The sequence below is a fragment of the Portunus trituberculatus genome, chromosome 31 (assembly GCF_017591435.1).
Source record: "Portunus trituberculatus isolate SZX2019 chromosome 31, ASM1759143v1, whole genome shotgun sequence".
Lineage (NCBI taxonomy): Eukaryota > Metazoa > Arthropoda > Malacostraca > Decapoda > Portunidae > Portunus > Portunus trituberculatus.
In genome coordinates this window covers 23367977-23385527 of record NC_059285.1, presented here as the reverse complement: position 1 = coordinate 23385527, position 17551 = coordinate 23367977, and the positions used below count along the sequence as shown (strand labels likewise).

The window sequence follows — 17551 nt, the reverse complement described above, 5'->3', positions numbered from 1 at the left end:
CACAATAACAATAACTCATTGTCTTTATCTCTTCCACCACCATTACTACCAACAACAACAACATCAAAGTAACCACCACCATGGCAACAAACATTCCTGTTCATCACCACCATTACTACACCACAGTAAAATGACGACAACCACCTATTTGCGCTCTCTCTCTCTCTCTCTCTCTCTCTCTCTCTCTCTCTCTCTCTCTCTCTCTCTCTCTCTCTCTCTCTCTCTCTTTCTGAGTGCTTCATTCTTTAGCTACAGGACGAAAGGAATAAAGGAAGCAGGAAATTAAGAAAACAACGATGGACAGAGAGAGAGAGAGAGAGAGAGAGAGAGAGAGAGAGAGAGAGAGAGAGAGAGAGAGAGCGGCTGAGCCTACTAGTCCAAGCAGGTTATGCAGTTAAGGTCACTAGTTAGCCCTTAGCAGTGTCATAATTCTCTCTCTCTCTCTCTCTCTCTCTCTCTCTCTCTCTCTCTCTCTCTCTCTCTCTCTCTCCCTCTCTCTCTAATAATCTGAATGACTATAGTGCATTTGTTGTAACCTGACGCAGTCAAAGAAGAAAGATGAAATAAGAGGGAAGAAACAAGAAAAGAGAATAAAAGGAGAGAAGCAGAAACATAAAGGAGGAAGAGGAAAAATTGAGAAAAGTAGAAAAAACATTGTACCATGTACGTAGTAGGATTTTTTGGCAGGGGCCTGAGCGTAACAAATTGACGGTCTGCCTAAAGGTCTACCCATGACTAGACTCAAACATAACATGTAAACCTAGAAATGAGGGAGTTGACAGAAATATATGCTGTGGCGGTTGAAAGGAATTCAGTGGAGGCACACATGGTCCTGACCTGTGGGAACGCAGGTCACTGCAAGCGAGGGGACACTTTGGCTAGTGTCATACCTTACCTCAGATACCAGGATTGGGTGAAATATAGTGCCACGCCTAGGGGGGCGTGTCTATGTAGAATGTATTTTTGGGGATTGGGTCAAAATACACTTTGCCACACCTAAAGGGTGTGTTTGGGTAACTTATATTACTGTGGATTGGGTCAAGATATAACTGCCCATGCCTAAGGGTGTGTCTGGGTGACTTGTGTTACTGTGGATTGGGTCAAGATACATTGCCACGCCTAGAGGGTTGGAAAATAACATGTGTATTACTGGGGATTGGTTTAAAAAAGTACATTGCCACACCTGTGGGGTGTGACTTAGGTGAGGTATGCATTTCTGCTTGGAAAATATGGAAACTAACAATCTAGGAGTATAAAATAAGATGTAACTTCGGGAGAAAAAAGCTTTTTCGGGAGTCAAGAAAAGAGAGTTGAAGGGAGAAGGTCGCAGGTTCCTGACTGGAGAGGCGCCAGAAGCGACATGGAGAACTCTTGTATTAGTAAGTGAAGCTTAAACAGTTGGTGATGCAGTCTTATAGTCAATTATCCCTTCCTAGAGTAGAGGAGGAAATAATATTTTAGGATGTTATATTTGTAGGATGTTTAGATTTAAGATTTGTGGTTGATTCGATATGTTGTGTGATTTGGGCTTGGAATATGTTGTGAGTTTGATTTTGAATTTTGATGCTTGGATTTTGATGAGAAACTTTTGAGAACGGTATCACGTATATGGAAGGAGAATTTGCTACCTGCTGAAGTAATTACTGATGAATATTGTGTACGTAGTTTTAATTTAATTAAATGTAGAAAATTTAGCACTGTATAATATATTGTCTTAAGGTTATTATTGATTATCTCTCACATTCGTGTTATTGCAACTTGCAAGAGAGTGCAAGAGAACACGAAACATTAAATCTCGAAATGTAGGCACTGATCACACTCACTCACTCACTCACACACGCACGGCCCGGTAGCTCAGTGGTTAAAGCGCTGGCTTCACAAGCCAGATGACCGGGGTTCGATTCCCCGGCCGGGTGGAGATATTTGGGTGTCTCCTTTCACGTGTAGCCCCTGTTCACCTAGCAGTGAGTAGGTACGGGATGTAAATCGAGGAGTTGTGACCTTGTTGTCCCGGTGTGTGGTGTGTGCCTGGTCTCAGACCTATCCCAAGATCGGAAATAATGAGCTCTGAGCTCGTTCCGTAGGGTAACGTCTGGCTGTCTCGTCAGAGACTGCAGCAGATCAAACAAACAGTGAATTACACACACACACACACACACACACACACACACACACACCGCGTAGTGTAGTGGTTAGCACGCTCGACTCACACTCGAGAGAGTACGGGTTCGAGTCCCGGAGGCGGCGAGGCAAATGGACAAGCCTCTTAATGTGTAGCCCCTGTTCACCTAGCAGTAAATAGGTACGGGATGTACCTCGAGGGGTTGTGGCCTCGCTTTCCCGGTGTGTGGTGTGTGTTGTGGTCTCAGTCCTACCCGAAGATCGGTCTATGAGCTCTGAGCTCGCTCCGTAATGGGGAAGACTGGCTGGGTGACCAGCAGGCGACCGAGGTGAATTACACACACACACACACACACACACACACACACACACACACACATACACACACACACACAAAATGAAAAACGGAATCTTAAGGCGGCGTCACACTAACACTTTTTTCCGTCGTCTTTGACGATTTCCGTCTTATTTTTTTTTGTTGTTGTTCCGTCAACTCTTTCCGTTGTCTCGAGTCACACGAAACGCATCGATTTCTTCTATCGTCAATTTTTAGTAAAATTAAGATCTATGGTTCCTAATGAACACTTTCACAATAAAATTCATTTTGTTGTTAATTGGAATTATGCTATAATCTTAAATTAATAGAATCTTGATATATTTGTATGTATGTATGTATGTATATGTATATATATATATATATATATATATATATATATATATATATATATATATATATATATATATATATATATATATATATATATATATATATATATATATATATATATATATATATATATATATATATATATATATATATGTATATATATTTGTATATATATTTGTATATATATATATATATATATATATATATATATATATATATATATATATATATATATATATATATATATATATATATATATATATATATATATATATATATATATATATATATATATATATATATATATATATATATATATATATATATATATATATATATATATATATATATATATATATATATATATATATATATATATATATATATATATATATATATATATATATATATATATATATATATATATATATATATATATATATATATATATATATATATATATATATATATATATATATATATATATATATATATATATATATATATATATATATATATATATATATATATATATATATATATATATATATATATATATATATATATATATATATATATATATATATATATATATATATATATATATATATATATATATATATATATATATATATATATATATATATATATATATATATATATATATATATATATATATATATATATATATATATATATATATATATATATATATATATCTGGCCTAGCAGTGAAAAGTGGTTCAGTTTTGTTTACATTTCTCTGGGACTGCGACGCTCAAGGCAGAACTTCCAAGTAGCAACTAGCCAAGATGAGCAGCTCTGTTGTTTACGAGTGGACAAAGCTGTCTGAAGAGTTTTTCATAGAGATCATGAAAAGCCCAAAATAGCAACGAAAAAATAGCAACAGCTAGCTGGGGGTGAAGGGACCGCCATGTTTGTTTACAGTTGACAAACGCGACAAAGGCGGAAGCGAGCTTGTGTGTGACGACGAGCGTCGACAAAAGTTAAGTCTTCAGAAAGTTGATAGAAAAAGTTGACGGAAAAGTGCTAGTGTGACACCGCCTTTAAGCTCACTACAACGAGTCACTGTAGATGAGTGGGGGTGTTGGCAGTTGGGATTCTGTTGGGGGGAGGGGGAGATGCAGGCAAGGCGGTGAGGGAGGGATGAGGAAATGGTTGTTTTAGGTTATGCCCTGACGAATGCTTACTCATGCCCCCATGTGCCCCTCTTCCTGTGTGTGTGTGTGTGTGTGTGTGTGTGTGTGTGTGTGTGTGTGTGTGTGTGTGTGTGTGTGTGTGTGTGTGTGTGTGTGTCCTGTCCTCCTCTCTCCTTTCCTCTTCCATGCCAGTTTCCCTTCCTTATGAACTCCTTTGTGCTACCTTCCCCATTTCCTGTTTATGCATCCAACCTTCACTGCTTCATCTATTCCTCTACTTAATGCTTTCCTCATTCTCCGTTCATGCCCCCGCTTCACACTCCCTTGTTTTCACCTATTTATCACAAATTCGTTTCTTTTTTATCTTGTTTCTACCTCATTCGTTCCCCAGTCATGCCACGCTTCCATTGTTTCTGCCTTGCTTTATCTCTTCTTGTGCATTTATGTTTTTAATTCATGTTTTCCTCATCTCTCACTTTTACACAAAATAATGCCACTAGTTACTTTGTCTCTCGCCACTCATTGCCCGGTCAGTCCCCTCCTTCCTTTACCCTTTTCCTGTTACTTTGTCTTTCCACTCACTTCCCAAATATGTCACTACATTATTTTACCTTTTTTTCTATTCCTTCTCTAAGCTTATTAAACTCATTTTATTTTGCCTCTCCCATTCACTTCTCTAACTCTCCCAATCATCCCTCTACTTTAACTCTTTTCCTTTCTGAATATCCCTCTATCTCTCCGTTCTCTCTTACTATCTTCACTTTTCCTTCCCAATGAAACCATTGCCTCACATCTTATCACTACCGTGAATCTTTCTTTCCAATCATCTCCCTACCTTACCTTTTCCTATTCACTAACAAAAACTAACTCTTCTTCATAATCACTTACTATTTCATGTTTACTCTCTCACTAAACTAGCCCTTTCCTCTCAATCGCTCTTCCTCAGCCTTTCCTACTCACTGAACTCATCCTTTCTTCCCAATCATTTCTCTTCCTTAGCCTTTTCCACTCACTAAACTAACCCTTCCTTCATAATCATTTCTCTTCCTTAGCCTTTTCCACTCGCTAAACTCATCCTTTCTTCCCAATCATTTCTCTTCCTTAGCCTTTTCCACTCACTAAACTAACCCTTCCTTCCTAATCAATTCCCTACCACACCTACTTCCACTAAAACTCCACACACTAACCCATTCCCAGTCCTTATACTTCAGCTTTCCCAAGTCGCCACAACTCCTACGTACACTCTCACATCGCCCTCTCACTCTCCCACGCTTCTCAGCAGAATCGTTGCCAGGGTAGGGAGTGAACCGCCCTGGCGTGGCCCGTAATCTCAAGTAATAGCCGTGTAAGGTTGATAAGTGAGGTGCACGCCCCTGTCCCTTACCTGCCTGCTTACCTGCTTAACTAACCCCCTGCTCCCCTACTGGTCAAGCAGGGTGTACAGGTAGTGCTCGTAACTTTGAGGAAGTGAAAGGGGTTAAGGGAGTTTCGCATTTAGACTGCACATAAAAGGGATTAAAGTTTACTGGTAGTGGGTGGAAAAAAAAAGGGGAAGAATTTTGTAAGTAATGTGACATTTACCTTCCTGTTATTGAATTAATGTTTGGTTTTAATGTAATTTGTGTCGCTTGTTTAGTCATGCTCGAAATTAGAGAGAGAGAGAGAGAGAGAGAGAGAGAGAGAGAGAGAGAGAGAGAGAGAGAGAGAGAGAGAGAGAGAGAGAGAGAGATTTGAGAGAGACTAAAACACACCGGTGACTAAGCTAAATCTGATGATTTTAATCTCAAGGAGCATCACTTCAGTTCAGTTCTTTCTCTCTCTCTCTCTCTCTCTCTCTCTCTCTCTCTCTCTCTCTCTCTCTCTCTCCACCTACTGCACTACTTATCTATTCATTTATTCACGAGAGTAAGAGAGAGAGAGAGAGAGAGAGAGAGAGAGAGAGAGAGAGAGAGAGAGAGAGAGAGAGAGAGAGAGAGAGAGAAGAATTAACAGCCTTACCACGGAAGCTTTCATTACATTAATACAAACTATAACCTTCACAAGACCGCCGATTGTTCTCAGGAGTTTGTGTATAGAAAGTTCACACACACACACACACACACACACACACACACACACACACACTTAATTTCGTGGCAGAATCCGGACAATGCAATGTCGGTGTGTGTGTGTGTGTGTGTGTGTGTGTGTGTGTGTGTGTGTGTTTAATCACGTAAAAGAATGGTTTACTTGAATATTGCCTTAACTTCCTTAAAAAATAATAAGATAAAATAAAATAAATGAATGAATGAACGAATAAATAAATAAATAAATAAATAGAGGTCAAACGCATTAAAAAGTTACATAAGAGCGATGCGTGTGCGGCTTCGTATTCATATCTCTCTCTCTCTCTCTCTCTCTCTCTCTCTCTCATGGAATGGAAGATGTAGGTAAAGTGGATAGGACAAAAGAATACAAACTACCTTTTTTCTCTCTCTTTCCGCTTGACAAACTTAAACGTGATGCAAAATGTAATGATTGAGAAAGGAATGGGAGGAGGAGGAGGAGGAGGAGGAGGAGGAGGAGGAGGAGGAGGAGGAGGAGGAGGAGGAGGAAGAAGAAGAAGAAGAAGAAGAAGAAGAAGAAGAAGAAGAAGAAGAAGAAGAAGAAGAAGAACAACAACAACAACAACAACAACAACAACAACAACAACAACAACAACAAGGAGAGGAGGAGAAAGACAAGTAAACGAAGATGGTGATCAACGAAAGAAGAAGACAAAGATATAGAAGAAGGGAAAAGAAAGAGTACGAAGATAGTGATAAACAAAAAAAATAATAAAAATAACAACCACAAAAGTAGAGATAATACGAATAAAAAGACTCATAAACAAACAAAAAATGATAAATGAAGAAAAGGTGGAAATGATAAATGAGAAAGAGAGAAAAAATAAAGAAGGAAAAGAAAGACTTCAAGCAACCTCTATCATCATCACCACCACCATCAACGCCACCACCACCACCACCACTTATAACAATATGGAGGATGACGCAACGACCTTAAGAAAAACAAAACTCATCACCTTTTCTTGTCTTTTCCTTCTTCATTTTCCTTTCGTGTCTTCCCATCAAGGCAGGAAAGTTAGAAGAGGCAACACAATGCTTGCTAACACACGTTAACCAAGGCAACACTAACTCACTCACTCACACACCAAGACAAACGTTTTCTTATCACTTCCCTTCCCTCCGGTGAGCAAAGAGAGAAGACAGAATGTTAAAGGAGTAGGAGATAACACGAATATAAATGTCATGTAACGTCATTCACACACACACTCTCTCTCTCTCTCTCTCTCTCTCTCTCTCTCTCTCTCTCTCTCTCTCTCTCTCTCTGTACATGCACACACCTGAACACCTGTCAGTTACCTCTCCACCTGTATACCGCCGGAGGGCACCTGTATCCAAGGGTAAGCGGTGGAAGAGGTGAGGGGAGAGGTGAGGAGAAAGATGCATGAGCGGGGAGCGGAGAAGTGGGAGGAGCATCGAGTGCGAGCGCGCGTGGCGAAGCTGAAGGTGGAGGGAGTGAAAGGGAAGGTAACACAAGCGAGAGTCCTAGGAGACGTGGGCGATAGGTTGAACGAGTACACCAGTTGAGAGAGAGAGAGAGAGAGAGAGAGAGAGAGAGAGAGAGAGAGAGCAACCTACGACGTAGTAAGGGAGCGACGACCCCTGTCACCTTGCCTCTCTCTCTCTCTCTCTAACGGCAACCTCCCCACACAAACATTACCGCCCCCCCCACTCTCTCTCTCTCTCTCTCTCTCTCTCTCTCTCTCTCTCTCTCATCGGAAAACTAAGAGCGGGTACGTGTGTGTGTGTGTGTGTGTGTGTGTGTAAGGGGGGGATGGGTGCGCGCGCAAGCACCACGTAGCGAAGGGTTCATACGCATTACAACGAGCAAAACAAAACACAAAGCAAGCAAGCAAGTGAACAAGCAAACAGACAAGTACGAACATGAACGAACGCACTCACGCCGGAAGTCACTAATCGAAATAAAATTTAATTAAAACAAAAGCGAAAGATTTGCAGCTTTTTTTTTCTTATCTAGCTGATGGGAAGAAAAACAAAAGGGGGGAGAGGGAGGGGAAGTGAAAGGAGGGGATGCACAGGTTGGAGGGGAGTGGGGGGCGAGAAGGGGCGGGGAGAGGATGCTTCAGAAGACAGGCGCGTGTTGAGGGGGCGCTGCTCTCTCTCTCTCTCTCTCTCACGTGCCGCGGGGATGAGGTCGGCGGATAGGGAAGGAAGGAGGGAGAGGAGGGAGGGAGAGTGAAAGGAGGAGGTTGAGGGAGAGGGAAGGGGGGGCTTACTGCGTCGTTGTCCTCTCTCTCTCTCTCTCTCTCTCTTATTCCACACGCCACTCTCCACTTCCCTGCTTTATCCAATCCTTGTGGCACTGTTCTCTCTCTCTCTCTCTCTCTCTCTCTCTCTCTCTCTCTCTCTCCTTCCTTACGTCACCATCAGGAGTTTTGCTCAGTAACGTCACCATCTGCACTCCTCCTGATTCCCGTGACATCATCTGTTTACTAACATGCCGGAACCCTTATTTACCTCTCCCGCCGCCATGTTGTTTGCCTCACGGTCCCATATTTGTTTATCTGCCGCCATTTATATCGTCATTGTTCATCGTCCTTATTGTTTATATCTGCTGCCATGTTTGTTTACATCAGCGTCATGTTTGTTTGTCATCCGCCATATTTGTTTATATTTAGTAGTCATTTTCACCTTGTCATCATTCTTTTTTTCAGGCATTACCGTCATCTTTGTTTACATCGTGACGTCACGCCGAGGCAACAGCCCAGCGGAAGGTAAACAATAAATAAGATCATGAGCAGGATCCTGCGTCACACACACACACACACACACACACACACACACACACACACACACACACACACACACACACACACACACACACACCAGTAAACAATGAATAAGCAAATAAAATAGACAAAATATAAATAACAACTAAGGATTAATTTACGTTCCTATGTGGGTCCGAATCTCTCTCTCTCTCTCTCTCTCTCTCTCTCTCTCTCTCTCTCTCTCTCTCTCTCTCTCTCCTGCACATGAGCAAAAGCTACGTTGGGTATATTCCTCTAAACACACACACACGCACACACACACACACAACTGCGCGTGGAAGTGGCTTCTAGCTTACAACTGTCGGGCACGTGTCCATGACTTACGTACACTACCACACCACCACCACCACTTATATTCATTTAGCTCGGCTGTTGATAGCTAAGATACGCGCGTAATTTATAAATTCACAGGTATTAAGATATAAACACAGTGAAATCGACACCAAAATCAGTCACCACCATCACCACCACTAACACCGCCTCGCAACAACCGCAGGGACCAGCTCGTGGCGCTAAGACACCGCCACCACCCACTCTTCCATCACGGCCGTCACTGGCGCCGCACGGTGAAGGATGCAGCGTGACAGTCAAACATTGGCGAAGGAATACCAGTACAAGTGCTCCTAATATTGAGAAAATGCATCCACGACTAACCGTCCACAAATATTGGAGGTTTTAAGTGAAGCCACTGATAAAATATTCTCTCTCTCTCTCTCTCTCTCTCTCTCTCTCTTATAAATATCTTCAAATTCTAATAATTTTAACCCATCTTTTTTATATATCATTATCACCTCTGTATTATATCAGGTATCTGTTTATCTATATATTGCGATCTATTAATAACTTTCTTGCCTTGAATAAAAAAAAAAAAATAACCCAATCTGAATTGTGGGCTTGTGTATCCAAGTGAACAACCAACCAATCCATTTGTCATTATTATCAGTATTCTTTGTAGAGCTATGAACGTAACAATCATCAAGTAATAATCATGTTGACAATATTAACATAACGTACATACAGTACGTATATACATCCTTCTGCAAAACATACACAAGTAAACGTGATCAGATTCTTCGTTTTAATAAATAGGGTTTTAAAATGTTTTCAATCACAGTAATCACAGTGGAGGTATTGGCATAGCTTCCTCCTTTTGTTCCTGCCGAATCTACACAAGTTAGAGTATAAACGAACAAATGAAGGGAGTAGCAAGGCCTACCGACGTACCTGCCTGCCTGCCTGCCTGCCTGCCTGCCTGCTTGGGTCATGGCCAGGATTGTGGGTGGGGAGGCGCGGGAAAGTCAAGCTTGTGGGAAAGGTTGAAGGTGTTTTGAGAGTGATGACTGTGTGTTGCTTGCTGGAGTGACGAATGTTGAGGATTAAAGAATTAAGGGACACTAGTTAAGGCTGACGGGGTGAGTGATAACGGGTGAGGGTAGGAGAACGAAGGTTTTTTGGTGTTGGGGATGAATGTTGGGGTGTAAAAAATGCGAGTCAGAGTTGGAGAATGAAGATTTAGGAATGAGGCTTCTTGAGCTGAGGAATGGTGGAGGAAGTGTGGAAATGTGGTGAAAAATAACAGGTTCAGGTCAGATACGGTGTGTAAAGTGGAAGAGGGAAGGTATTACGTTAAACATCGGTTAAGTTAAACTGAACAGGAAAAGAAGCTTTAGTTGGTCCGTTAGGTTAAGTTACATTAAACTATACTGAAGCTTTAGTTAGGTTAGATTTGATCAAGTTGAATAAAAGCTGTAGTTGGTTAAGTAAGGATAAGTTTAGTTACATTTCATTTGATTAAACTGAATAGAAGTTCTATTGGATAGGATATATATATATATATATATATATATATATATATATATATATATATATATATATATATATATATCCTACCCAATAGAACTTCTATTCAGTTTAATCAAATGAAATGTAACTATATATATATATATATATATATATATATATATATATATATATAGCTTCAGTTAGTTAGGTTAGATTTGATTAGGTTGAATACAAGTTCTAGTTGGATAAATAAGGCCAGGCGACAAGCTTCAGTCAGTGTAGGTGTAATGTCATGCAGTTAACGCTCCAGGAAGACAAAGGAAAGGCCGCTTGAGATTCCAGGCAAGGGTCCTGTCTGGAATTTCCGATACCTGGTGCTTGCCTGGATGGCCTTGATGTACTGTACTACCTACACACACACACACACACACACAGCACTACCACCTTCACTACCACCATCTATAACCATTACCACCACTCCCGCCTCACGAAACACTATTACGGTATCTTTCTAACACGTATCCTATCTAGTATATATTTTCTACCTCTCGAATATCTACTAATTCGTCTCTAATGTCGTATGTATCAAACATTTATATTATTTACCTATCTAATACCATATCTATCTACGAGTAATTCTCTCTCTCTCTCTCTCTCTCTCTCTCTCTCTCTCTCTCTCTCTCTCTCACACACACACACACACACACACACACACACACACACTTTTGCACTGACAACAGAAAGTACGACAAAAAAAAAAAAAGATCTATGGTGTGCCATTAAATAACATAAAAAAATAGTAAAAGGAAAAAAAATGGAAAATAAAATGAGAACGTCTATACGCACTCATGTCATTAACGTTAACAGTGACAGAGAACATTCAATCCGGCATTTAGTGGTAAGCATTCAACACAACATCTTTGGTTATGTACAGTCATGATCAGGAGTCGTGTACCTTATTGCCGTATTCTGAAACACTATGCTCTCTCACCGAGACTATTTTCAAATGTCACAGAGATAACTAGCGGGATTTTCAAGAGTGTTTCTGTAGTTAATCATGTGAAAATCTTGTCAATCTACCTCTGGAATCGTAAAAATACCCTAAAAACTCGATTAAATTGAAATAAAAGGCTCTTGAAGTAGTGGGGGTGAAGCATAAGTGTTTGAGAATACGAGCCTTACTTGCCTCATCCCCCACAACTTCAAGGCTTCTCTCAATTATATGTCCTGTAACCATCGCCTGTCACTGAGCCGCTGCCTGGCTGGGGGGCTGGCTGGAGTGTGTACTGTATGTATACATTTATGGCCCAAACTCTCGTATCCTTTCACTTCCACTGTTTCACGTGTTAGTCTGCACTTCTCTGACCAGATGACGAGTGAAAGACGGTCAGCACATCTGAGTTAACATAGAGGTAAAATCGCTAGACACAGAGGGAAGGAGAGCAATCTGTTACGTGACTTTCTTCTGACCACGATTGAACAAGACACCAAAATTCATTATATCATTGTATAATTTGTTAAAAGATTTAGACATCGAGCGATTACTTCACAGTTGAACACAACATCGTGACACTGCATTCATCACATCACTCAAGCTTAACGTTTTCATTTGATTATTTTTTCTGTTAGTGTTTGCTATGGGAAGTGATAAATGTACAAATTAAAGAAGTGACTAATGTTTTATAATCAATATATCAAACGTAACACATGGAGGCAGTACATGAACTAAGAAAAAGATGAAAACAAAGGATTAAATAACGTAACTATATGTGTCTGAGAAGACCAAATATAAGAAAAAAGAGCAGTAAAAGAATAAATGAATAAAAAGTAATCAATAACAAAAGAAAACTTGTAGAAAAAAATACGTCCAAATATAATACAATAAAAAAAGTAAATTAACAAATTATAAAGACTAAATAATCGAAGTACAATAAACATAATGACCACAAATAACAAAGATAAACAACAACAACAACAACATCAACAGATAAGTAGCATGAAGAGACACACCATAGCTGGTTTGGAATCTATTATAATCATTAAGAAAGAGTTCATTGCAGTTCTTTCCCTTCTTTCCTTGTCATAACAAGTGATACATTTTTCCTTCGCTCTCTTCTCACACACCAAAACATATGACTGCTCTCCGCCTTGTAATGAATTATTTGCTAGACAATCTAACACTTCTTTGCTCTATAAAGACGCTGTTTCCTGTCTGTCCTGCTCTCTGGAAATATCATGTGGTGGCATTACTTTTTCCTCCTGACAGTGTACCATTGGCGTCAGCGAGGAGGAGGAGGAGGAGGAGGAGGAGGAGGAGGAGGAGGAGGAGGAGGAGGAGGAGGAGGAGGAGGAGGAGGAAGAACAACAAGAAAAAAGAAGAAAAGAAGAATGGGAAAAGGAGGAGGAGGAGGAGGAGAATACAAAGGAATACAAAGGAAGGAACAGACAGCAACAGCCCTACTGGGCCTAACGAGGCTGTCTGTGTGCCTATGCTACCACTACAGATTCTACGAGTTAGAGGCTGAATGACATCAGGGTTCAAGGAAGAAGAAAAGAGGCCACAGGGAGAGAGAAAGTCCAAGATGTGATAGGAAAGATTGGAGAAGTGATACTATCTAGTACAGTAACTACAAAAAAAAAAGGATATCTTATGTAGGCGCAAAGTACGTCATTTGAGGGGTTAATGTGAAGTGAATGTCCAACCTTTTTTAAAAGTTTCTATCGTATTGCTACGGACAACATGTGCTGGGAGAGAGTTCCAGACATTTACAATTCTATTGAAGAAATAATGTTTAGCCTCGTCTGATCTGAAACGTTTACCTGTAATCTTGTAGCCATTATTTCTAGTGGTGTTGGAGCTGTCAATGGTGAGATAGTTGTTTACATTTACGTTATCAAAGCCCCGGAACATTTTAAATAGTTCAATTAAATCTCCTCGCATACGCCGCTTCTCTAAACTGAACAAGTTGAGTTCCCTCAAGCGCTCCTCGTAAGGCTTGTTTCGCAGTCGTGGGATCAACTTGGTGACTCTTCTTTGGACTCTCTCCAGGTTGTCTATATCTTTCCTATAATGGGGTGACCAGAACTGGACACAATAATCAAGATGAGGTCGGACAAGCGCATTAAACAATGTGAGAATTACGCTTCTGATTTAAATTGAAAAGTCCTACCGATAAACCCAACCAATTTGTTTGCCGTTTTAACTACTTCCGAGCAGTGTTTACTTGACTTGAGGTCTGAAGTAATTATGACGCCTAGGAGAAAGACGAGAAAAAAGAAGAAGAAGAAGAAGAAGAAGAAGAAGAAGAAGAAGAAGAAGAAGAAGAAGAAGAAGAACAAAAACAAGAACAAGAACAAGAAGAACAAGAAGAAAAGAAGAAAGCGAGGAGGAGGAGGAGGAGGAGGAGGAGGAGGAGGAGGAGGAAAATAACATGAACAAGAAAGAGTAGATGATAATGATGAAGACTAAACCGATTTACGAGCAGGGATGACAAATGGATATAGTTAGTTAGGTTTCATACACTTGTAATGGTGTCACATAGTAATCTATGCTGTACCTGTACTTAATTCGCTAATTATCATTACATGTGTATGTATACATGTATATATGTGTTGGCACCACAGGATTCTACATAGGATGGGACACACATGATCACGCCACCCTACGTCACAGTGTGATGGAACTTTCCACAACCTATTTCGAGTGCCATCGATATATTCGGTTGCATCTACATTATGTAATATAAGTGGTTTGCATGTTTATCCTTTACGTAATACATCTTACCATGTATTATTTTGAATCATAAGTAACTTTCCCTTGCCTAACTCAGGTAATTAGAAGCCTCTATTTACCGATATAGTTATGCATAGTGATCTTAGCAACTTATTCACAAATTCCTGTGTCAGCACTTTTCCGAGGCATCAGGCCTCCGAGGCCGGCCGTGAACAGTGACTTGTGAGGCGGCGGCAGCATGTTCACGCCAGGGCACAGGCTTGCTCCGCGCCTCTCACATTCCTCTACACCAAAAACTCTTGTGTTTAATTACAAATACATATGTATATGTGTGTGTGTGTGTATATATATATATATATATATATATATATATATATATATATATATATATATATATATATATATATATATTTAAGTTGCGTTCACCTTTGATATTCATCTGAAAACCATAGAAACACTCCAAAATGACTTTACCTACAACAAGAAGGTAAGAACTAATTAATAGCATCCCGGGGTGATTGATAATTCACAACCCCGTCCAGAATACACTGACTGCCACGTGTAGGTTTGTTGACTTCTTAGAGCAACAACAATAACAACAAAATAAGAGAAGAAAAAATGAGATCATGAGAAAGACGAAGAACAACGAACAAAATCAAGAAGCAAGACGAGAGAGAGGAGGAAAGAAATAACACTAAATAACAAAACGAATTAGAAAGAAACGACGATGATCTGCCTGAGAGAGAGAGAGAGAGAGAGAGAGAGAGAGAGAGAGAGAGAGAGAGAGGTAAAGGACAAACAATTAAGAGCATAAAAAGTCAGGAAATAAAAGGATCAAGCAAGAAAAAAGAAAGAAAACAAAAGAAAAAAGGACGACAGTGATAAGAATAACAAGCAGACATGACACGAAGAAACACAAGACTCCTAAGTGTTGATAATGTGTACCCCGCCGACGAGTTGACCTGATGACCTTCTGGCTTGTGGAGGCAACACAGTAACCTCGATCACCTCCCGCGGGAAGTCACACAACAAAGGCAGGTCAGCAATGACGTCACCACACACACACACACACACACACACACACACACACACACACTCTCTCTCTCTCTCTCTCTCTCTCTCTCTCTGTGTGTGTGTGTGTGTGTGTGTGTGTGTGTGTGTGTAACCATCTTTCTCTCTCTATTCCATTAATAAACATTCTGCCTTTACGTGTCTCTCCCGCTTTCATTTACGTTATTTCACTCTATCTTCACACATACACACACACACACACACACACACACACACACACACACACACACACACACACACACACACACACACACACACACACACACGATAGGGAAAGAAGAAAGAAAAGAGAAGGGATGGAGAGAGAGAAGTACGAGGAGGGAAGGAGAGGAGGAGGGAGAAAAAGAATGAAAAACAGCTTACGTTATATGGCTGCTTCCTTCATAATGTATTGCACGTACTGTACCTTGCGATAAATTTCTTACCACATTTATGACCCGGTCTCTCTCTCTCTCTCTCTCTCTCTCTCTCTAAACTGCATTTTTTTCAATTTTTTCTCTCGTTTCTTATGGTTTTGTCTCCTTTTTTGCCACTTTCATTTCTTTTTCCATCATCACTGCCGCCGCCTTCTCCTCCTCCTACATCTCCATCTCCCTTGTTTCTTTTTTATTTACCTTTATATCCTTCTTCTCGTTGTTTTTGTTGTTTTTGTTGTTGTTTTTATGGTTGTTGTTCTTCTCTTCCTCTTCCTCCTCCTCCTCCTGGTCCTCTTCCTCTTTCTCCGTCGCAATTTATCATTATTATGGTTTCGCACTTCCTAGTTATTCTCCCGTCAAAAAAACAACAACTTCTGTTCCCTCCACCATCACCACAAGTAGGTGTCGTCACCACCACCACCACCACCACCACTGTCACAATCACAACCTTTCAATGTCAACATCACGAACATGGAATCAAACATCACACCATCTCCACCACCGCCACCACCAAGCCACTAACGTCACCACTATGGCTAACTGGCAACAACGTGACCATTTCGTCTCATAACATGCCTCACCACCACCACCACCATCACCACCATGAAGAATACTGCACTAAACAGGCACGCGGAAGTAAAAGTATGTAAGAAAATATAGAAATGAACAACAACAGTAAATAAAAAATTGTGATTAAGTTTACTACGCGGATGGTACAAGGAAGTCTGTGTGTACGTATGTAATATTTATAACGCTGTAGAGGTATGGCGCGGCAAGACATGTGACTAAGTAGCAAATGGACAGGTATGTAGGTGAACGTGTCACCACAAACACCACCTCATTAAAGAAAATGGGGTGAATGCTTGCTGCTATTACTGGAACTATCAACCACCACTTGAATAAAACAACGCCATTCAGAAGAATGAAAAAAAAGCACAATTCATAATTACCACCACCACCAGCACTATTTACTATTAATGAACCACGAAAATTCTCCACCACCACCTCCGCGTACCTATCACAATCACGACTATCAGAGGAACCAAGGTCAAGGTTCGCTGCTGCTGCTGCTGCTGCTGCTGCTGCTGCTTCTGCCGCCGCCACCACCACCATTATAATAACCATCAAGCACGCACACACGCACGAGTGCACGGATATGCGCGCGCGTGAGCGCGTACACACACACAAAAAAAAAAAAAAAAAACTGATTGGTAGGCGGAAGGAAGGATGATAATGGTGATGAAAATGAAAAACGAAAAATACACAATATAATGATCTTTTTCGATTCATAAGCCTGAGAGAGAGAGAGAGAGAGAGAGAGAGAGAGAGAGAGAGAGAGAGAGAGAGAGAGAATATGACAAGTTGAAGGGACAGCAGGGTGTTTCCATGACTACCTTAATGACATTACGAATCGTCTACTGTGTGTGTGTGTGTGTGTGTGTGTGTGTGTGTGAGAACTTGTATTTGCGTCACCACCACCTGTGACGTCATGTCAGTCCTTCTATTGTCAATTCGCTTCTCACTTTACTACAGCTACTTCAACAACGTCAACAACAAAAACAACAACAACAGCAACTTCAACTTCTACTTCAACTACTACCAATAAAACTATTACTAATGTATATATAATAAAAAAAAAATACTGCCTTTAGAAGAATATGAAATTTAATATGAAAATAATATTAATCCGAAAAACACAACAAAGAAA

The 17551-nt window shown here is 40.2% G+C and overlaps 1 protein-coding gene across 4 annotated transcripts in view; it reads right to left on the bottom strand.

Annotated features, from left to right (window-relative positions):
- The window catches only part of LOC123511340 (DNA-directed RNA polymerases I, II, and III subunit RPABC3-like), a 255965-nt gene that overhangs the window by 76580 nt on the left and 161834 nt on the right, over positions 1-17551 (bottom strand). Inside the window, exon 1 of one of the 4 annotated variants that reach the window (XM_045267142.1) lies at positions 7009-7048. The exons of the other annotated variants lie outside the window; for them this stretch is intronic. Coding sequence (XP_045123077.1) covers positions 7009-7033 — 25 coding nt within the window. The 5' untranslated portion in view covers positions 7034-7048. Of the gene's footprint in view, positions 1-7008; positions 7049-17551 lie in introns of those variants that run through there. 4 annotated transcript variants of the gene reach the window in all.